The following is a 21994-nucleotide window of genomic DNA, read 5'->3' as shown; positions in this document are numbered from 1 at the left end:
CAAACAGCAGAAGAGCATCTTGGGACAATAGGAGAACCTTGGTCAGAGCCACTAAGAATAGAAGAAAACCCTAGAAGGTAAGAGAACTGGAGACAAAGGCCAGTCTTCAAAAGCAAGTGCTGACTCACCCCCCAGAACCCGAAGTACAGTCATGCTCCACAGAAGCAGCATTATTTTCGTGGCTGGTGAGTGGGCACAAAATACGCAACTGTGGCGCTGTTGGAAGAAGAATCCACAGTTCAGTAAATTAGATGCACCCCTGAGTAGCTGGTGCTATGCAGCACCCTTTTAGTGTGTGAGACATTTAGCTCTGCTCAGCCTGTGGCTGGCCTCCTTGGCTCAGTCCTCTGCAAGAGATATCACCCTTCTCCAGTGCCAGTTTCCCCCTCCTGCAAGACAAGTTATTCAACCCTCTTAGCTCGTAGCTTCCTCTCACAATCTGCTTTTAATGCAGCCAGATGGTCTGTACTCACCCACGCTCTGTGTAGGCACCTTCAGCTCCCTGCACTTGGATAACATGCTCATCTGACCTGCTGGTGGTCAGGTCTGTCATCTGCTCTGGGGAGGGTGGTAAATGTTAACGTTCTTGGGAGGAAGGCAAAGGGAGGCAGCCTGGGCATGACAGACATCTTCAAAAGGGCATGGATTGTCAGCTGGGCAGCCCAGATTGTGCGAGAGGGGAGGCTCTCTGGCCAGATTGCTATGGGCTCTCTGCACAGACTATCTCCTAAAGATAAAGGTGCTTGAGCCTAGGAAACCGGCCTATCCTACACTGCTTAATCAGTGGTGCTTAGCTCTGGTCCATGTTCCCTAGACCTGGACTTCAGTCTAGTGCCATTCAGTCAGCCTCTGTCACATTCACACTGAAAACTTGGTTGTGCTCACTTCAGGTTTGGGTTTATTGAAAACTTTCAATGCATATAAAGGATTTCAAAAATTGTCCAGTACAATGGGTAACAGTAAACTGTCACCTTCCTTGCTTTGCCCAAATATTTTCCGTATATTGCCAAGTTATTTTGGAGACAACTTCACCTATCTTGTGAGGTGGAAAGCAATTCCAGATTCCTCCCTTATGCTACCGCTGAGACAAGACGTACTGTACCTTTACTGCATTACTGTGTCTGCACCATGCTGCAGGTTAAGGTTAGAGTTATGAGAAACCTTCCTTTTGATTATGAGTTTTAGCTTATGTAAAAATAGTCTGCATTTTTCTTGTTTGAGGTATGGGTCAAGTGAAAGGGCCTAGACAGACTTGCACAATAGATCTTTAAATACAACAATGAACCAGCCTAGAAAATGTTTACGTGACAGACATGAAGCAAGAGGACACAATAGAAGAGTAGGATGCCATCCAGTGGAACCTAGACATGCTCAAAAAATGGGCACATGAGAATCTAAGGAGGTTTAACAAGGCCAAGTGCAAGGTTTTGCACTTGGATGGAGGCAATCCCATATACAAGTACAGACTGGGAGAACTCATTGAGAGCAGCTCTGTGAAGAAGGACTTGGGGGTCCTGATGGATGAAAAGCTGGATATGAGTTGGCACGTGTGCTTGCAGCCCAGAAGGCCAATGGTTTCCTGGGCTGAATCAAAAGAGGAGTGGCCAGTAGAGAGGGAGGGGATTGTCCCAGTCTGCTGTGCCCTCATGAAGCCCCCTCTGGAGTACTGTGTCCAAGCCTGGGGCCCCTAGTATAAGAAGGATGTAGAGCTGTTGGAGCAGGTCCTGAGGAGGGCCACGAAGAAATCAAATGGCTGGAGCACCTCTCCTATGAACAAATGGTTGAGGGAGTTGGGCTTGGTTAGCTTGGAGAAGGGAAGGCTCTGTGGAAACCTCATTGTGGCCTTCCAGTACTTGAAGAGAGCTTACAAACAGGAGGGAGACCGTCTTTCTACAGTCTGGTAGTGGTAGGACAAGAGGGTAGATTTAAGTTAACTGTAAGGAAGGACTTTTTTACTCAGAAGGTTTATGAGGCACTAGAACAGGCTGCCTGGAGAGGTTGTGGATGCTCCATCTCTGGAGGCGTTCAAGGCCAGGTTGGATAGGATCCTGGGCTTGATCTGGTGGTTGGCAGGGGGTTGGAACTAGATGACCTTTAAGATCCCCTCTAATCTAGGCCATTCTATGATAAGAAGATCATAAATCTGAAATAACCATTTGTCACCAAAATCAAAGTTCCATGCCTCTGAACTGGACAGCACTACAAACTACACCGTCACTGTAAGAGTCCAGGTTTTAGAATATCCATATGTGATGCTGTGACCTGGTCTGTTAGTAAACAGGATTTGTATAAACAGCTCTTTCTTCTCCTCCTCCCATCCAAATTTCCCTGGCACAATTACTAGAATCTGTTCTTGGTGTGGCCAAGTTCACAGCAGTGGTTAGCACGGATCAGCTGACAGTCAAATCTGTTCGCTCTCTGGTCAATTTGTTGTTCTGTGGAGTACTGGCAACAGAAAAGCACCAGGTTTCTGCTTAATAGGTACATCTCAGTTCTGCGCGTCCTGAGATGGAGCGGGATTAGTGTCAGGGCTGCAGCTTTGTGTGCAGAAATGGTCTCGGCCTGAAATGCTGTGGTTACCTAGGCCTTAGTGCTAACAGCCCATAAATCCCTATGAAGACTTCATGCTGGGAGGACCTCATGGGGAAGAACCCCCCCTCGAGTCAAAAGTAAAATCATCAAACTAGGTTCCAATATACACCTGGTTTGGTTTGACCAGCAGTAGCCCCAGGGAGCTTGCTTTGGCTGTAAGACTACCATTTGCACTGAACAGAACATCATCTTGAATTTGTTTCAGTTGGAAGAAAGATAACACTGAACTGAGTCAGACCTTTTGTCCCTCTTCCCAGTCTCCTTTCAGTTTCTTCTGTCATGTTTGGAAGTCAGGAAGAATTTCGGCTACTCTCCTCCGAAGCTGGTTCCTCCTTTCCTCTCTCTCTCTTTCCTTTTTCATCAGTAGTGGGTACTGCCTCCAAGCCTTGAACGCATCTAGCATGAGTTTCCTGAAACAAATTAGGAGTGTAAAGAACAAAATCCCTAGTGTGTTTAGTGCACCAGGTAAAAGATGGCTTCTATTTGAGGGGGAATTCCCCTGAAATACCTGTGGGATTTGATCTTTCTGCTGCTAGTAAGGACTGCACCTTGGACATGTGCCTGCATGCCATTTCCTTAATATGTCAGTCATCCCAGGGGAAAATAACATATTGCCCTTCTCCATCCCTCTCCTGCAAGGATTTTGCTCTTCCTCTGACAGGATTCATTAGCTTGTATGTGCTCAGCGCACTGAAGATGAAAGATGTTTCTTAAAGAATAAGAATAAACAGGGTCTCTGAAAACAACTTATTCAGGAGAAGCATGAATGGAAAATATGGGCTTCTTCAGTCCAGATCAACTACGTGGGAACACTGCTGGACTTCATTTCTTATCTGATTTTAAGCACCCCACCAAGGTACCTTGCTCTGGGTTCCCATGTGGTCTGTAGGGAGCTACCATCCCTTTTAAGGAACAGCTTACTGCTGAGCTCTGAACTGCCTGTTGCCAGTCACTGGAGGAAGAGGTAATGAGGCAAACCACATGACTATGCTCCTAACGCAGGTCATATTGTAGAATGAATCCAGTCTCTTCCTGGGTCTGAATTCTCCCTGACTCCCCTGGTTTGTTGGGTTAAACCATGCCTTGTTCTGATCTTACTGACTTAGCAAGTTAAAACAGGTTCACTGCATCATGTAAGAGGTGATCGTGGCAGATCTTGTTTGAGGTGTACACAAGCACAGCCCTATCCGTGACTGTGTATGGCTGACATACGCTCATGGTCAGGTAGGTGAGCGCATTTCTGTTCTCTGCTGAACTTTGACAGTAGCTCTTTTCTTCCTGTTAAAATGTACAGTTGATGCAGTTGTGGAGCAGTGAGTCAAATGGGAGATTCCAGCTCCAACTGTGATCAGTAGAACTGTTTGCTGTGTTTTTTCCTGACAAACCAGGCTGATTATGGCAGAAACAGAAAGATTCCCTAAGTAGGGTTTCTACTTTATCAACTCTGGATTTGTAAACCAAATCATCCACTGTGGACAAAACAATACTTGTAATTCCTGCACAATTGTTGCTTGGTATAACCATACTTAAAGATTTTCTGCTTTTAGAGGAAGCTGCATGGCCAGATCTGCTAATTAGCTCAGAAAGTTTCAGTCACTCAACCGCTTTCACTGTATTTTCTTCCAGCAGTTTTAAATGTCTGGCAAAGGATATGACTACACTTCCTTTTCTGGGCTGTATGGACACTTTTTTACCATAAATCTCTGCTGATGTTGTCTGTTCATATCACAGAAACAATATACATATACACATATACACAGCTGTATATAAGCCATTCACATAATCTCGGGGAGGAGGTAATTGCCCCGCCAAATGCAGAGTCTCTAAAATATTCTATGGGGTAGAATTAAACCTGTGTAAAAGAGAACTGCTGGCAAGGGAATGTGCTTACTTGTTACAGTGTTCAGTGGCAATCTTCATCTTCTCCCTTAAGGTGCTTTTTTCCTCCGTGATCAGATCAAACCATGCCCAGAAGTACTTTCTCTTGAGGCAGGCTGCATGGAGAGTACTTGCTTTCTCCTCCAGAGTGGAGAGGTAATCTTTGTACTGGGGAAGGAAAACAGAAGGAGGTAAGAATGGCAGCTTCTTCCCAACCCCCCATACCAATAGGCTTATGCAGAGCAGCACTGAGACAGTGGCTGTGAAGGGTAACAGGGACAGGAGCTGGATGAAAATCAGCAGAAAGCAGGGATAGAGTGTGTAAAAGTAGAGGTGGGGAGTGTAGGAGTGTCCTAAACTGAACACAATGATGGAGAGTGGAGAGCCAAAAGAAGGTCTCTGAGGAAGGGGATGGTGGTGCTGGAATGAGGACAGCATAACCCAGCGAAGGCTGGGCTGCAGGTGTGTAAAGAAGTGCGATGATGATGGAAAAGTATGGCAGCAGCTGGCTCCCTTGGTGTTGTTTCTCTGTTGTGGGGTAGGCAAACCTTTAGCCAGATCCTGAAGCCCCATCTGAGCAACATATGGGAAAAGAAGTCTTCAGCCTGAGACACCTTCTCCATGAGTCTCTCCTGGGTGTGCCGGAACCAGCTCAGCAGGCATTTCCTCTGCAGACCCAAGCAATGGTGCCTTTGGGCCACCTGAACAAAGATAGCAGAAAAGGCAGCTGGTTACTTGGACTAGTGTGTGTATACTGAAAACCACATACAACAGTATATTACCCCTGCTCTTGGGGGCCCCTAAAATGCAGTTGTCTGACAGCTGGAATACCTTGCATGCCAAGTTCCCAAAAGCAGGGGGTAGCATAAGGAACGAGACTGATCTCCAGACTGCTGAGTCTCTCCTAGAGAAAATCCTTTCAAACTGGATACACAGTTTGACTTGTTGGGAATGGAGCAGAGGCATGGCCTAGCAGTTTAGTCTAACCCAGTCCTTAAAGCTGAACAGCGGGATGGACTTTCAGAGCATCTGCTATCCCTCTGCTTCTTCCCAGCTGGACACCTATGTGAATTGGGTTGAACACTGTAAGTAGCTCCAGTGACTTAAAATGGAAGCTTGCCAGTTTAGCCCTGGGCTTTGGCTAAATCTTCAGGATACAGTTGAGTGTTAGTCTACCACTGATAAGGCATGCCAACTCAGTCACATACAGAAATGTTTCGTTATGTTAAAGTCTCAGAAGCTATTAGTTATTCTGCACTGAAGGTGCGGCAAGACTAGAACAGGTGACTTTTGGTCACTTGGATTATCACTTGTGGTGTCTTACCTCTAGCCATTGTGCCAGCACTGACTCTAGGTGGAAGGAAACCTCTAGTGATGGGCTGGCCTTAACTAAATACAATGGCTTAGCAGTATCTTACTAACTAGCTTTGCTATGATCTGTGGGGCAAAAGAACTGATAAGCTCAAATCATACAACTTCAATTTTTTTTTGCTTTATTATACTAAACTAACTCCTACTATGTTATTGGCATTGAGTCAAGTGGCAGTTAACATTGCAGGCAAGTGTAAGCTAACAAAAGATGACTTTCATTAGATTGAAATTCATTATTTTCTCTGTCCTCTTGGCTCCTGTTTAATCAGCTATAAATGAGGATGTCACACTTCTGGGTTTTTGATGGCCTTTCATGATTATTGTCATATGGGTTCATTTAAAGCCCTAATGCAGGGCAGGGTGCGCAAGAATTTTTTGCTTTGCCCTAAAAGCCCATTAAGGTTTCTGCTACATCCATTCTTTTTCCTTTCCTCCCATGGAACCAGATCTTTCCTTTATCCTCAGCACTTACCATCAGGTTTTCCTTGGCCTGCTCCCTTAGCTTCTTCCATGGCATCATTCCCAGTTTTCTCAGTAGGGCCTTCTCATAGTGATCTCTGGCCTTTTTCTGGAGCTGCTGCTCTTTCTCCAGCCTTCTCTGCTTCTCCAACAATTTCTACAATATGAAGAGCAGTATTTTTCGTTCAGTTGGGATGAAATGATTGTTAAGGTTGTCGTGTGGGAGCTGGAGGTCCTGACAGGAAGTAAGGGTCTGCATCATCTTTAGCAGTGCAGACCAGACATGAACCAGTAGAAGAAAGCAAGCTGTCTTGAAAATCCTCATCAGAGATGGTGGTATATCTAGACATTTCCTTAGGTCATATGTGAACACAGGGCCTTCCCCCAGCACTGCAGTCTGGTGTTACTGCAGTAACACTCCATATAATCTGTGGCTGCTAGCAGCGCTGACATAACAACAGCCTCCTTCTGTTGGGCCCTCATCAATGTGAAGAGGGGTGCTCAAAGGGTAGCTTTCTGTGTTTACAAAGCTAGACTGAAAGCCTGTACAAAAATGATTGTTTTATCCGTGGAACCCATCACTTAATCTAGTTTAAATACAGAAGAATAGGGAAGGTATGTGGGTGTTACATAACTGTACAGTATTACTTTTGGTTGAGGCTCACAGTTAAAGGTCAAACATTCTAAAACAGTCCAAGTAGAACAGCATTTATAGATTGGATTCCTGTGGGATTTCAAGTGTGGTGCTATTTGGGTTACTAGGGCAGATCGTTTGCAAGTAACAAGATTTGATGTGGGGCTATTCCTAGGCTGCTGGATATTGCTAGCTCTAAGGAGGGGATGCTTCTCATTCTTTGGATGGAAGGTTGCCCTTGATACATCTGTCAGGCTTGTTTACTTCTAAATTGTGCGTTTGTGACTGGTATTATTGTGTGCGCTGGAGGAGCTTACAGTGGGAAGGAGAGCCTGAGAACAGCCCAAACACCCCCTCTGTTTGGGGGTTATGTGGCCATAGCTCAGCACTGGATGTCCACCGTGTGGGACCTCTAGTCTGGCTGCGGAGATGGAGGCAGTATATACCTGCCTCCAAGTAGCTGGAAAGGGAGAGGGTGGTAGGCTGATAGGTTTGGTGCTGTGGAATGCTGCTCTACTAACAAAGACCTTTAGTTCACACCACTGGCTGCTGACTGAGTGCAAGTGAATAATGACTCTTCTTCCCTATCCTTGCTGGAGTTGGGGAGACAGATAATGTGTTTGATCACCAGCTTCTGCTGCCTCTTCTCCTCTCGTCTTTTTTCTTTCTGAGCTTCCTTTTCCTCAGCCTCCTTCCTCTGACGTGCTTCCTCTTCAGCCTTCAGCTGGGCCTTGGAAAGCATAAAATAGACAGAACTTAGTTCAGTGCATGTGACCTTTTTGGAGAACACAGGCCTCTTAAACTTCCCCTATACAGGCAGTATTCTTCTAGTACTGATTAGCATCTGAAACTCCAGAAAGAAGCAGACTTTGTCACATACTAGACATAATGCATGCTGGACAAAGAATTGTGTGGAAAAGAAAGGAAGGACGAACTGTTCTTTCTACTACCTGCATGCGGCCATCTTTCTTTGCTCTAGGTTATAGCACTTGCTAATTCTTCTCCACTCAAATATTTAAACCATACCCTAGGTTATGTAGTGATAACCTGGTCACAAGAATCAGTACTAAATAAGTGCTCTGCTCTGAATTTCTGCTTCTGTTTCACAAACCAGCATTACAGGTACTTAAACATTTTTCTTCCCAAACACTGAAGATCAAAGAAGCTGTTTTACTTCAGTACTGGTTATACTTGGCAGTGTCCTCCTAATATTCACCTCTGACCCTTGTAAATCTCAACCTGCTTTCATTCCATAAAACTCTTGCTCTTGGCATATGCATCAAAGGTCTAAAACGCACAGCACCATGCATGATTACAATGACTGTGCTTCCTCTAATCTCTATGGTCACAACAGCAGCAGCTGAGGAAACCTAACCTAAAGCTTGTCTGCACACCCTATGGTTAAAGCGTTATCTAAGGTTTGCTTAAGTTTCCTAGTATGCATGTGCATCCTTGTTTGGAGAAGAAACACGGGTTGTTTTAGGACCCTGGTTCTTAGCTTTCTATTCCTAATGCAAATTAGTATTAATGCTCTCAGTAGCAGATTTAATTAATGCCTTGAAGCTAAGAAGGCTCCTCTGTTAGATGTGCATCATGGAATTTCTATATTAACTATGCAAATATTGTCAGTATCTTCCCTTTTCAGCAGAGATTTGCTAGATACCAAGGTGCTGGATTTTTACAATGTCAGACTGCATGTTCTCAAGCTGCATGTGACTGCCAAAGAAAAGCAGGGAAAAGGAACACCCATCATTTACCAGGTCCAATCAAGTGGACCTTCGCATGAACTTTCACTCTTCCCATCCTTGGCAAGGACAGTTAAGGTCATAAGGTAAGTGTGAAAAAGGTGCTGCAAGGTGGCAAGGGAGACTACTTCTAGAATTGCAGCTGCATCAACACAAAGTGATATGTGATATGGAAAGGCTAGTGCATTCCCTGAACACAAATGTAGCAGGAACTCTATGCTGGACATCTGCTTTCTGACAAGGTGTAAAACTCCATTTAGATACTAAGGGGCTTTTTTCTTTGTCCCTGGGTTTTTGAGGTTAGAACACCATTTCTTGTCTCTGGAATAGTGTGAAACTCTTTCATTTTTTCCACTGTCCATACCAGTTTTTCCTCTTCTCTTTGTTGTTTAGCTTCTTCTAGTTTCCTTCTCCGTTCTGCCCGCTGAATTGCTCTCTCCTCCATAGCTACAGAAATGGAAACAAGAGGGCATAACACAAATGAGCTATACGGTAATGGTACAAGTTTGGTGAATGTGAAGGATGACCTCTCTGCTGCCAGGTCCCCTCTTGACCTGGCAACGCCAGCACTAAGTAACTTGTTTTCAGCTGCCCCTTACAGCTGGCAGTGTCATGGAAAAGGAACCCACAAATCTTTATAAGACTCAAGACTGCCCCAGTTAGATTCACTCCACCCTCCTTGGTTGACAGTCACAGCTATGAGGCTGGATTATGAAAGGAGCTGTGTCCAGAGGTTTCATCCCAGTATTCCCTGATTGGTGCCAAAGATCAGGGCACCTATTTAGCAGCAGTCACAACAAGATCTCCAGGAAACTCTGATTGCTTATTTAAAGAGTGACTTCATTATAGAAAGTGTCTCTGCCACGGTAACAGGCTCAGTCCCGTTAGTGAGAAACTACTGCTTAATTCTTCTTTTGGGAGGTAAGTTGCAGTGCAGCAGTGTTGCTGGCTATCAGTGGTGCTAGTCTGACGTGATGTCACAGAACATGCAGTGGAGCTTAGAACCTGTGTTCCCCTGCAGTCACAAACAAAGCATAGGCTGGAGCAGTCCATAACTGTTTGGATGACAACAGGTTATCTCAAGGTTTTTTTTTCCTATCGGCTGTCCCAGGTTTCTCTGCCAAGGGAAAATAATTTAGTGATAACTTTGCCCCTAACTACTTAGGGATCTCTAAAGAAAAGCACTTGAGTGCTCTGGAAATACTCTTACTATGCTCAAGCCGTACAGAGCTCAAAGAAATCAGAGTGATGGCTTGCACTAAGAAGCATGGGAGCTGAACATAGCTGTAATGATAGGTATCTATTAATGCCCAGCCATCATAGCCAAAATTGTTCTGGAGATTCTCAAGACTGTTGAAACATCACATACCAGAAGGTCTTTCCTGCAGACTGTGAGCACCCCTAGGTTAATATGGAAAAACATATGGACATAGCAGAACCTGATCTTAATATACTGTATGAAAGGCTGTGTTGCATGTTTAATGTGTGCAAGGTGTTCCAGTATGACCAGAGATGGGGAGATATCTCACAGAAGACAGGCATCTGGTGCTTCTTCTCCAGCCCACTGTTGTCTCTCAAAATCTTAGGTAGGTACTTAATTTCCCTGGAAATTCTTAATACTTTTGTCAAAGTTGAGTTAAAACGAGCAGTTAGCTTAAGTGTTACTTGAATGCACAATGAAGGGAATGACAACACAAAATATCTCGTAGAGCTTCTCTCAAGTGATTGTTTCTAGTCTGACAAGACTCAAGTGTTAGGAGTAACAGCTGCTACAGTGTACTGAGCAAGGGCTTGCAGTAGCTTAGATTCTACAGATGCCTGACTTAGCCATGAAAACAGCTCACCCTCTCACAGTGCTGGTCAGGCTGGAAAAGTGTTGAGTTTTACTTGCATACTGTTCTCAACCAGCAAGGCTGAGGTAAAGAAACAGAAGTTTACATATGAGTTTTTGAAGAAAGTAGCCTAGAATGGTCTTTGCCACCTACAATAATACCTTTCACTATGGGATGAGCTGAGGTTGGCTGGCTGGAGTGCCTCTTGCCTTGCGTCACTACCTTTGTGTTCTCTGGCTCTTGAGAAACAGGCAGACTATGAAAAGGAAGAGAAAGAAATCAATGAATACGGTCAAACGTTGTCTCAAAGCCTACCACCTATGACTGAGACGCAGGTCCTCGTAGTTTCTATTCTCCATTGTGCTGCATTTTCACTGTGGGTCCCTGATACACCTTTCTTCTGCCCAAAATGTGATTGACGATCCACTCTTACAAAAGAGACAAGTACCCAGAGCTGTTGGATGTTCTGAAATACTGAGTATGACAATCTCTCTCCTAACTAAATAAATCCATGCTGCTACTATGTGTAACACTACAGTGTTGCTGATTCTAAATAGACCCTGTATAGATCATGTGCTGTCAAGCAATTGCAAAAACAGAGGATGGAGAACTGTGGCCAGACTGATACTGCTTGAGGCTGTCACTACCAAGAGGGACAGCAGGTAGCACTAATGTAACTGAAACATTCCTGTCAATTTGTGTTTCTACTTGAGTAGGAATGAGATACGATGACTAACTGAGCCTGCTTTATCTAGGGCCTATACCTCAAAGGGGTTGTATTCTTCCATCCAGATTGTTTTCCGCTCTTCAGTTTTTTCTCCCTGGTTTGTGAAGCATAGTCAAGTGCTTGGGTTGCAGCTGTGGCTTGCATTGCCTCTTCTTTTGCTCTACTCAGCCTCTGATTTTCTTGTAGTTCAAGGATCAGCTCTTGCTGTTTCTGAAGCTGCTGCTTCTGCTCCTCTATCACATGTTGCTGGAAGGTGTGACGGTGGTCAAAACAACTACCATAAGCAGGAGCTGTCTTTGGGCTGGGTGCTTGAAACTGCTGGAGGAGACCAGCTATTTTATTCCTGTACATAGCCTCGTCCTGGGCACTCAGGGCTGCATGTTTCAGAGTGATCTGCCAGGCAAACTTGGGTTCTCTGTAAGAATGAGATGTGTGAGCAGCATGCCCACAAGAATGGTCTTCGGTCTGGTCAGGTTCTTCCTGTATAAGGTATGTTTTGGTTGGCTGCAGGGGGGTGGGGTGGGGGGTGGAAAAAAAAACAACAAGGAAGATTTGGCATTAATTAAAACCAAGCTTTCTTCTGCCTGTAATACACAGTATTTCTTTAATGCAAATCCAGCAAGATTCCTGAGAAGTAGCACAATCTCAGCTATGCGATCTTTATCCAGTTCCTAGCGAGGGCAGAGGGCCCTGGTTATACACAAAATGAGAGGATGTTCGGGAAAAACTATTTTAAGAAGCTGCGTGCCATTTCTCTGGGAGGAGAAAATCCTGATCAGGCGAGAGCTCTGGCAGGGATATATCTCTATTTTGTTAGGGAGCACAGCATGGGACAACTAACTTCTCAGGGGTTAGCTCATCTCTCAATTACCATGCTCCTTTTTGGATTCTGCTGTCCCTTTTCAGTGATCAGACTGAGGCAAAACAGTTGTTGAAAATGAAATACAAGTGATCTACATGGCTGATCTACTTGACATATCCCTTTCAGATGGGAGAATAGTCTACAAAGGGCAGCTTAATCTTGCCTCTTCTCCAGATTTGATCAAATATTACCATGAAACAGATGCACGGTGGGGAATCAGGCTGTGCCTCCTCTGGCACCTACTTTTATTCAGAAGAGGCATCAGATATCTGATTTGCTTACTGACTTCTAGGTCAAACTCCACATTTGGTCCCATCCTTCCAGTGTAACCTTTATAAGAGCATCTGAAGGAAAGTACTGACTTACTCTGATAACATAAACACAATAGAAAATCAAATTTCACTGACATTTGAGCAAATGAAAAGCTTGACTTGTAAAATGTGTGAACGTGTCAGCTTTCATACTGGGCCCTGCTCTATAGGTTTTACAGACAGAAAGGAAAGGCAGGCTCTGACCCAACAAAAGAGAAATTTAAGGAAGCAACCTCAGATTTTCCTATCTCCTTGTGATGTGCATTATCCTTAGATACCCACTGACAGCTTTTTTTTCCCCACACTTCTGAAAAACCAGAGCGCTGTACTGACATGACAAAAATCTCTTGTCATGCAGTCAAGTGTTATTCTTTTTCAGTCTAAGCAGGCATTAAAGATGTAACTAATCTCTCAGCAAAAGCCATCTGGGGGTGGGACTGCAACTCAAAGTACATGAAGGGTTGTTCTCTGGCAGCATAAGAAATTAGTTATTTTTAAAACTCATCCACTGTCCTTCACAGTTGCCTCTGCTCTTTAACAGCTTCATTCCTGAACAGTTGTAGGCAGGCATTCAGAGGTCACCCTGGACAAGAAGCCTTCCTCTGGAGCACTGTGCTTTTCATTTCAGAGTGCACAGAAGAACTTTGTGAGTGTACTGGAATGCCAGTAGACAAAATTACACAGAAGTCTTTACCTCGTCTTGCTGCAAAACTTGCTGCTGGTTTACTTTTGCAGTCTCAGGCTTGCTAACCTCCAGTGTTCTGTTTAAGCCACTCTTCCCCAGTGACACTGCCTCCAGCAGCTGTGCCATCTTCCTCTTTGTCTCCTGTCTCTTGAGCTGCAGCTCTCGCTCTTCTGCCTCTGCTTGGCTCCAGCGCTGCCATGCCAGAAAGCAGCAGCGCAAAAGCCGCCGCTGGTTATGCTCTGCTGACAGTTGGTTCTTCCTGAATGAGAAAGCACTTGTGTTATGATAGGAGTGAGGCATCTGCCAAAGCCCCCCTGAAACAACTGTATTGAGTACAGCAGGCCAGGCCATGGCATCGAGCTCTTGAGTCTTTTTGTTGTTTAACTCTGGAGGCTCTCCAAAGCTGTGCTGCTTCTCCAAGGAGGAATGGGAGGGCAGAAGTGACGCCCATTACTTTGAAGTAAACCTCCCTCCTTGGCATTTTCAATTTTCCTGTCATCCTTGGGCAGCAGAATAGGTGCGAAAGAGGTATTCTGTTTTCCTGCCAGCTGCAGAGAGGGGGAAGTACCAGTGCCTTGCCACACAGCCTCAAGGAGCCTCTGCAACAACAGAATTTTCCCCTGCTGACAGGGAATTCATCCAACAACCTCCTTAATGAAAGGTACTGGGCAAAATGATTACGACTGTAATACCACTCAAGTAGGACATAAGCCATATTTATTCCTGATTAATATAGCTTTAATATTAGCTGGGGCCCAGAGCCAGCCAGAGTGAGATTTCCAGGAAAGATAACTAGAGAGAGTGAATGAGTTGCAGACTTGTTGAAAAGTGCTAAAGCTCTTTTTTCTCTGCTTTCCTTTGCATCTATGCCACAGGGCCTCTAGCAGACTGTGGGCAACATAGCCGTTTTCTCAACAAGCTATTGTTTTCCTCCCGTTACCTAGCTGGCAAGCCTCTTTTACAGCCCTCTTATCACCACGTGGAATATTTGCAGTAGGAGGAATTTCAGTGTAGGGTCACTACCTGTTTTGATCTTGCAGATGAACTTCCAGTTGCTGTGTCTCCTGCTCTACTTTCTGGGCCCATGTATAGCTTCTCCAGGCTTGTAGGGCTTTCCGTTGGCATTTCCAGTCAGCAAGGGCTCTGGCTTTCCCCATTTTAATTCTATGCTCCAGAATGAGTCTGAACCAAGCAGAGAAATGTCGCTGCATGCACTGCATGGGACAGTTTCAAAAAACCAATGAGCAAGATATTGACTGACACAAATGGCAATCCTTTCTGTCATTCCCCTTATCTGACTTCGCTTTTGAGATTCTTTTTAGAATTCCCACTTCCTACAAAAATACCTTTTGAGGGTAGAAATAAATAATGCAGAACAAATGTAGTCTAACGCAAGAAGTGGACTAGAAATATCATGGGGCTCGATGCTTTTGAGCGAAACGAACTCAGTTCAAGAAATGTAAAGGAATAAAATGAGTAAGGAATATGGAAACAATTTCTAGAGACAAGAAAGATGTTTAAAAATCTAGAAAATGCCTAAGGTTCTACAGCCAAGAGTGCATCTGAAAACTGCCAGCAACTAGTTCATGGATATATTTGTTGATTTTTTTTTTTCAAGCTTAAGACAAAAATCAAGATATTTCGTAGTGTGGATTTTTAACATGACCTAAGCTCACCTTTGTTCCAGTAGGAAGTCAAACCATTCCTCTATTGTGTAATTAGACTCGCTGCCTCTGGGGGTGATTTACATTGTACAGAACAGCAATTTTCTATCTAATCTCCCCATAATTCTAGTCCTGCCACTGCAGACACTGCTCATTTTGATCCTCCAAGTGGGTCAAGTCACAGGACTCAGCTGTTCCCCTTTTGTGATAATGCCTTGTATTAATTGCATTCTTCTCGGTCACTGAAATCTCCAAATGGAGACTTAGAAAAAGGACAAAATGTCAATGCATTAGCTATTTCTTTCTGCTGTAAGAAAATAATCAGTATTGCTGTTGCTTAGCTCAGCTAAACAGTGGCTTTTCACATTATGCCAGCTCTAAATTGTTCTGCAGTTTCATTTAGGCTTATCTTCACAACTTCAACTGTGCTGGAAAGAGGCTGTGTACTGCTAAACAGTAGCCAAGCTTGAAGCTGGTGCATGGGTAGATGAAGTAAGCTGGGGGATAATCACAGTAAAAGCTATGAGATTCTTTGATTGTGGGGGGGAAAACATAGATAAGTAGATGTTAATTATGACTGCTCTTTTAATTAAAAATGTTTCATGATGGATGTCATTCATACCTGAACACGGATGGGAAACTATCCACATAAAATTATTCAGTACAAAAATATCTCTTTAATTGCAAGGATGCGATACAAGTTGGTGTTTAACCCACAGCTGGCTGCAGTATCAGAAATGAGCAGATGCCTCCCTCTTCCTTTTTTATAAGCTCTCAGGATGATGACATTGAGAAATATAAAGGAGAATGTCAGAAATCCCCACATTTATATACCTAACTTGGTAAGACAGAGTGTAGTTGATTTCAGATGGAAAGCAGTTCTTCAGTTTAGCTACCAATAAAATGAATTACTAGGGCTTTTCATCCAATCAGTTTCTCTAATCTCCCAGTAACAGGTTGGTGGGTTCAGGATTCCAGGAGACTTGTGTTTTTATTTCCCTTCAGAGCACCACTTTTGAACTATTTTTCAAAATAGGGGAGTAACAGTCAATAACAAGGGTAAAACGAATAGTTTCCTACTAGGGATTATTGAAGTCTGCATGATTGTCCCAAGCTGTTGCAATACTGCAGAATATCCTACTGCACCCAGTGGGAGTGGATCCTCGAAGAAGACATTACTCTGGCTATGATGGCATGCTTCAACTCTTGGAGACACGGCTCAAGTCAGCCCAAACCCTCAATACTTCTCTTTCCTATCTCTGTTCCTGCACTAGGGTTTTCAAGGCAATCTTTCAAATATCTTCTCATACACACAGTAGGGTCTTCTCACACCCTTTTGCACCACTTCTCCCCCTCCTTTTACTTCCTTTCTGCAGCTGTTCTGGATGTGACATCTTTTCCACAGTTTTAAGGAAAATCTCTCACAGGGTATGCTTCAGAGCCAGACATAGCGGGCTTGGGGGAATCAAGATTTCTTGCTCCTAGTCTTATTTCTTGCCCTGGTTTTCTACTTTGCTGATATCACAAGCAGAACTTGGAAAAAGTAAAAAATATTTGATAACCAGGACTTTTTATTTCAATTCTGCAAACAGTAGCTGAAGGCAGGTAGTTCAGAGCCTTAGATAAAAGGATGATGATGCTTACTCTCTGTTTATTGGTGTGAATTCTGCTCAGCAGCTCCTGAACCCTCCTCTGTTTCTCCTTTCCTTGCTCTTCTTTCTTCAGGTCCATGGGTGGTGACACATTAAAAGATACCTCCTGCATTGACAGTTTCTGGCTTTTTTCTTGCCTTTTCCGTTCCCTGTAAAGTGAGTAAACATCAAGATCTAATACAAAGAAGAAAATACTGTAGTGCAGGTTTCACTCCCTTTTTTTGCCAGTCTGAAGAGAGTGACCAATAGCACTTAGAAAGCTGCTGCCTATTTAACTCAGTCTTCTTAGAGAACAGCCCCAGTCAAGGTTCGGGATCTCAATGATTTTGCAGCCTGGAGCATTTCCAACATAAAACATGACAAAGAAACTAAAAAGATCTCAAAAAAGGAACTGTATGAGAAGAATTAGGATCTTAGGGCTGCCTGAGTAAATAAATGGCATCTCTACAGGTCACATTTCTGCGGCAATCCAAGCTCAGCAGAAGCAAAGAACCTCTGCAGAATTCTTAGCCAAGAACGTAATTTATATTCTTCTAGGAGAAGAGATCTATTAAGTAGATAGGCTTTCAACATAGACTATTCTAGGTAGGCCAGCGTTTCATTCATTTGCTTTGGTATACTGGCTTTCATGCTGTATCAAACACTAACAAGGCTGGATATGGCCGTGGAGTTGATGGAGAGAATGCACAGTGTTGCAAACACACTCCTGCTCTGTGCTTCAGTCTACATAATGGTAATGGCTGGAGGGAGTCTAACAACATCTTTAGCCCATCTTCTCGCTAATGATAAATTCTGCCACTGAAGTAACAGACACATAAAAGGTGTGGGGATTGTTTGGAGACAGAGCAATAGAAAATGTTTCTTTTGTAACCACCACTTCTCTCACATTTACCAAAAGAAGCTAAAAAGAGTTGTTCTTCCATATGGTGCTTTCTATGCCCCCCTCTCACTCTTACATTCTCCATGCTTCTGCCATGATTTGCCTCTTCTCAGCCATTTCCCTTCGTAGCTTCACCATTTCCCTCCGGATCTCCTCCTCCTCCTTTTTTGCCTTCAAGGCCTTCTTTCTGTCCTCCTCCTGTATTTGAAGCTTGGCCTCAGCCAGAATGGCTTTCCTCAGAGATTTTTCTTGTCTCTGAAGCTGTAATGCCTTCTGATGCCTCAGTCGATTTTCTTTCACCTGGAAAGGAGGAAATTGGCAAAAGTCAAAACAGGTGCCAAAGCCTCAAGAATTTTAGGTTCAGTGCAAATTAACAGGGTGGGAAGCATGCAACCCTATCTGTAGCTGGCAATGATTGAACCGGTTCTGTTTTCAGACCACCAAAAAACTCGGTTCAAGAGAGTGGGGTTAAACCAGCATTACTTGATGGGAGCATACCCAGAAGTGAGAGCCACGTTGGCTTTCCCTGTCAGTCTTCAGAAAGGAGGAAAACCTGAATAAATGAAATAGTCAAAGTTCAACTGAACAGTGAAGGTTGACCATGCATGCTACTGTGAATGGCTAACATGCAAGCTGAAGCGCAGTAACTATTCAGCTAAATCCTGGAAGAGTATCGTAGTGTATTTTCCTCCAAGACAGGGATTTCTGTGGTCTGGGAGAGACTACCTGACAAGTGTCACTGAGCATTTAAGCTAATCCTATAATGCTCAGTCTTATTCCTTTTAACTGTGCTGCCTTGCACGTGCACCTGCTTGTGTCTGAGCTCCATGGTTATTCGTGGATCTGCAGGCTTTTGTCTTTCCTTGATGTCTTCAAGTCTAAGGTCTTCTGCTATCCCACAGTTCACAGCTTCACTCTGCAGAAGATGCTGTAGGTATTCTTGGACAGAAGAACTTTCCAATTCATGTTCCAGATAGCTGTACAAGTCTGAAAGGAGGAATTCAGATTATCTCAAGCTAGCCTGAAATGAATAAATCCCTGCATCAGATTACAAAGCCTAATATAATTAAAGGGATCGCTTTCTCAGACTGTGAATGCATTTCTGATGAAAGCAGACACACTGACTACGCTCCATGAATCCCCAAAGAGCCTTAATCTAGAGCGTTCCACTGGAAGGCACTAGAGCAATAACAACATTTTGTGCATTTTTTTACTGCCTTGCCTCCAAGCTTCTTGAGTTGCTGTATAAATCTGATAGGCCTCAAATACCCACAAGCAACAGAAATACAATTTCTCTTTTACAAAGGGAGACATCACATGTTTATGAGGTACATTTGTGCAGCCCTACAGCTTTAAGAGCTGGGAGAGAAAAGTCTTCACGTATAATGTGACTTGCACCTGTCAGTCTGAAAGCCATGAAGCCCATCTCCCTTCCCCAGTACATCCTCTACAAATGAGCCAAGAGCTGTTTTGCTGTGCTCTCACCATCAAACCGCTTATAGTTCAGAAGGGCCGAAGGATTTCCCAGGACAGAGCCAACTTCCGCTTCTCCATCGCTTGTCAGCTCCAGTTGCAATTTGGACTTTGTCCAGTTACTGAGCAGCTCTCGGGCTATCACATAGAAAGAGACTGATGACTTTAAAAACATATGGGTAAGCGCAAACTAGCAAAACTCTTTCTCTGGGACAGTTATACCACATGCTGGGAAAACATTCTAAAATGACTGGGAGCTGATCTGCAACAGAAAATGGAATAGGGCTAATAATTCTGATCTCATATTCTTGATCTATAAAAGAATAGGAAGAGAAGGTGGCAAACTTCTTCCCTGCCACGTGTATCACAGATGATTTTTTTCACGCCTCATTTTTTCCTACAAGATTGTTTGGATATCTAGATCGCCCCAATGACCAAAATACTATTTATCAAGGAGATGGAATCCACGTGAAGTTAATTCATAACTCAGATAGCTTTACAGTGTTTCACCACTCCACTTGCAGGCACTTCAGATATTTTCCATGTGTACAGCCAACGCTGTCATATGTTAAACACAAAAAGAATCACTGCTGGGACAAGGGTTTGCTCCAAGTGTACGGGTTAACCTTTGTAAATACCACAGCTCCAGTAACATCTGGCAAGTCTAGATTAAAAATCTGTCACGTGACAAGCTTCTGCAGGGACTGTCTTTACTCAGAAGGCTGCAACTTAACTACAGGGATGCATCCATGATGGATTTGCTGCTCCCCAGTGAGATGCCAAAAACAATCCGGTATAAAGCTCTTCTGCAGACTTTATTTGCATCTCCATTCTTTTGTAGAAAAATGTAAAACATCCTTTTTCAGAACTCCGAGTCGAAGCAAGGACAGTTAACGTGAGCGCTGCCTCAACAAGCCACCTGTTCTCACTGCATGGGTGGCTGGGCTGTTCCTGAAGCACAACACAGTAAAAACCACAAGGCATCAGGAGCAGCTGCAGAAGTGGAACCATCCACGCTGTGAGGGTGGGCAAATCTCATCAGCCGCTGCAGTGCAAGTCACACCTGTAACAGGAGTGTAACAGGAGGAAGCACATACTCTAAATCTCTAGTTCTAACTCAAAACGATGATATTCCAAGCAAATCCTTCTATTTCAAAGGCAATAATACTTTTTAAAACTTTCTTAAAAATGGCTTTTTTTTTAAAAAGAAAAAATAAATTCCATATTTATTGTCCTTCAAATCACTTTTGTTTTCTCTTATAATCTATAATTCCAGCGCAGGAACAAGGAAGTATATCTGATATGAGAAAGAAGAGAGAAAAACTGCTTATCATTCAGAGGAGTTATTTTTTTTGACTTGGAAATATAAGCTTCTCATAACCAGAGTAAATGAGTTCAGCACTTTGCTTATCTGTACCTTTCTTTGCAAAGTAAGATATATGTAGATAATACTATTAATTACTCTAGTAACAGATTCCAGATAAATGGCTTTCAGTTGTGCTTGCAACAATCCTGAGGGAGTGGTAGATATTTTAAAAAATAGAAAACCTACCAAAACTAGCACAGACGGGCAAACAAAAACAGTAAGGAAACAGGAGGAAAGCAAGTAACTTTTTAACTTTTCCACCAACTGCAGAGACAGACAGCTCATTCCGTGACACTGTGCTACACAATGCACTCAGGGCACTGTAAGTACTCTGTGCTATTAATTGAACCTTTGATGCTTACAAGTGAAAAAGCTGACTTGTTTTGAAGTGGATGCTCTTGGGAGACTTCTCTTTCTTTCTGTAAGGCTCAGTGTTGAGTATTAAAATAACAGTGAACTCTGTTTTTAAAATCCTGTTCCCTACCAGCTCTTTACACTGCAGATATATTTCCACTAGTGATGGGAAATCATTTTATAATGTACCACAGTTTTAATTTTAAATGTCAGTAAGCACTTGTGGCTGCAGACACGGCAAAGGGAATGTTTAGTTAGTTAATTAGTAAGCAAAATGTTGCGTGGGAATTAAAGCAAACCCACACAATTATTCATAGATGTGGAAGTTACACAGGGCCAATCCTTTTTCACATTTGGCCTGCTGTCAAAAATACGCCAGCTAACCTCATCCCGTTTCCTGTAGGTCAGTAACTTGTATTTGAGCAGACCTTCAAAGGCAGCATTCATCGCTGTCTTGACTTGAAAATTCCAGGAGACGGGGAGTTCATCACTTTTTTCAGTATGCTAATTAAGCACTGAACTACCTTGAACTCTGCCAAATGATTTTTTTATGCCTTTCATCCTTAGGTGAAAGGCTCTGATCTTTACTGTCAACCATTTCTCTTGGTCTACAGCTTTGTAGCAGCCTGTCCACACCAGAGCCAGAGCTGGATCAAGAGGGGTTCATCCTAGGCAGCGTATGGCTCACCTTCCTTACAGGCCTCATCGTGCTCTTGCAGCTGTTCCACAGTTTCCAGCCTTGTTGCAGGATCACAAAGCCCTCGTGGGTACCTCGGCTTTTGAAGGGAAAAAGCTTCAGAGACGGCATACTCAGAGGCTTGCTCCACTCTCTTTAAATTAAAGGAAGGAAAACATTTCTAAGGATTGACGTGTATTCGTCAAGAGAGAACAAGCATCAGTGGGGCTGACACACAAGACAGTATGGCTGTTAAAAGAAACAGATTCCTTTTGAAAGACATTTCTCTGACTGCTCTTGATTGACTGGAGAAATTTCACTTAGAAATGATTAAGCACTAAGCACTCATTTGGCAACTACTGCCAATCACAGAGATCTGAGAATGCGCTGGGGAATGCAAACACCCAGCCTCTGGGGGACAAACAGGGACTCGCTGCGTTAGTGCCCTGCAATCAGCGATGGAAGTTTAGTCACAACCAGTGCCGACCAGGAAGAGTTCACGCACTCCTCGTTATCAGATGCCCATAGCTGCGGCAGACGGGCTCCAGATGTCACTTCCACCTGCGCTGCGCAGCGTTGCTCAGCAGCCGGCTCTGCCGGCCCCACAGCTCCGCGCGGAGCCGGGGCGACCCCACTTATGGGTGAGCTCCCGCGTCAGGCAGCCGAGTTACTGCACCTTCATCCAGTACTCCGCGCTGTCAGAGTCAAACCTGGCCTGGAAGCAAGATAAAGCGAATCTCAAAGACATAAAAGGGCACAGCGCGTCACCCGCCCACCACGCGCGCTGACCCCCGCCCCGCCCGTTAGAACGGTCGGCGCAGCCCCTCAGCCAC

The 21994-nt window shown here is 43.9% G+C and overlaps 2 protein-coding genes across 7 annotated transcripts in view; one reads left to right on the top strand and one right to left on the bottom strand.

Moving 5' to 3' along the window:
• Window positions 1-21341, top strand: part of ZDHHC23 (zinc finger DHHC-type containing 23) — a 29892-nt gene extending 8551 nt beyond the window's left edge. The window contains exons 4-6 of one of the 5 annotated variants that reach the window (XM_021398695.1): window positions 8580-8765; window positions 10172-10265; window positions 21100-21165. In XM_021398695.1, coding sequence (XP_021254370.1) covers window positions 8580-8765; window positions 10172-10265 — 280 coding nt within the window. In that variant the 3' untranslated portion in view covers window positions 21100-21165. Of the gene's footprint in view, window positions 1-8579; window positions 8766-10171; window positions 10661-19631; window positions 19831-21099 lie in introns of those variants that run through there. The other 4 variants (XM_021398730.1, XM_021398740.1, XM_021398701.1 and 1 more) reach the window with 4 other exon arrangements.
• CCDC191 (coiled-coil domain containing 191) overlaps window positions 876-21994 on the bottom strand; it is a 21391-nt gene continuing 272 nt past the window's right edge. The window contains exons 2-17 of one of the 2 annotated variants that reach the window (XM_021398599.1): window positions 21838-21876; window positions 21174-21315; window positions 18778-18903; window positions 18101-18279; window positions 17369-17592; window positions 16405-16561; window positions 14120-14310; window positions 13106-13355; window positions 11276-11742; window positions 10673-10767; window positions 9044-9126; window positions 7563-7664; window positions 6314-6457; window positions 5019-5171; window positions 4484-4638; window positions 876-3002 (exon numbers count right to left, since the gene is read on the bottom strand). In XM_021398599.1, the coding sequence (XP_021254274.1) occupies window positions 2870-3002; window positions 4484-4638; window positions 5019-5171; window positions 6314-6457; window positions 7563-7664; window positions 9044-9126; window positions 10673-10767; window positions 11276-11742; window positions 13106-13355; window positions 14120-14310; window positions 16405-16561; window positions 17369-17592; window positions 18101-18279; window positions 18778-18903; window positions 21174-21315; window positions 21838-21876 (2640 nt within the window). In that variant the 3' untranslated portion in view covers window positions 876-2869. The remainder of the gene's footprint in view (window positions 3003-4483; window positions 4639-5018; window positions 5172-6313; window positions 6458-7562; window positions 7665-9043; window positions 9127-10672; window positions 10768-11275; window positions 11743-13105; window positions 13356-14119; window positions 14311-16404; window positions 16562-17368; window positions 17593-18100; window positions 18280-18777; window positions 18904-21173; window positions 21316-21837; window positions 21877-21994) is intronic. The other variant, XM_021398606.1, reaches the window with a different exon arrangement.

Source organism: Numida meleagris, chromosome 1 (genome assembly GCF_002078875.1).
Source record: "Numida meleagris isolate 19003 breed g44 Domestic line chromosome 1, NumMel1.0, whole genome shotgun sequence".
In the NCBI taxonomy this organism is placed as follows: Eukaryota; Metazoa; Chordata; class Aves; order Galliformes; family Numididae; genus Numida; species Numida meleagris.
This window is presented reverse-complemented; position numbering and strand designations above follow the sequence as displayed.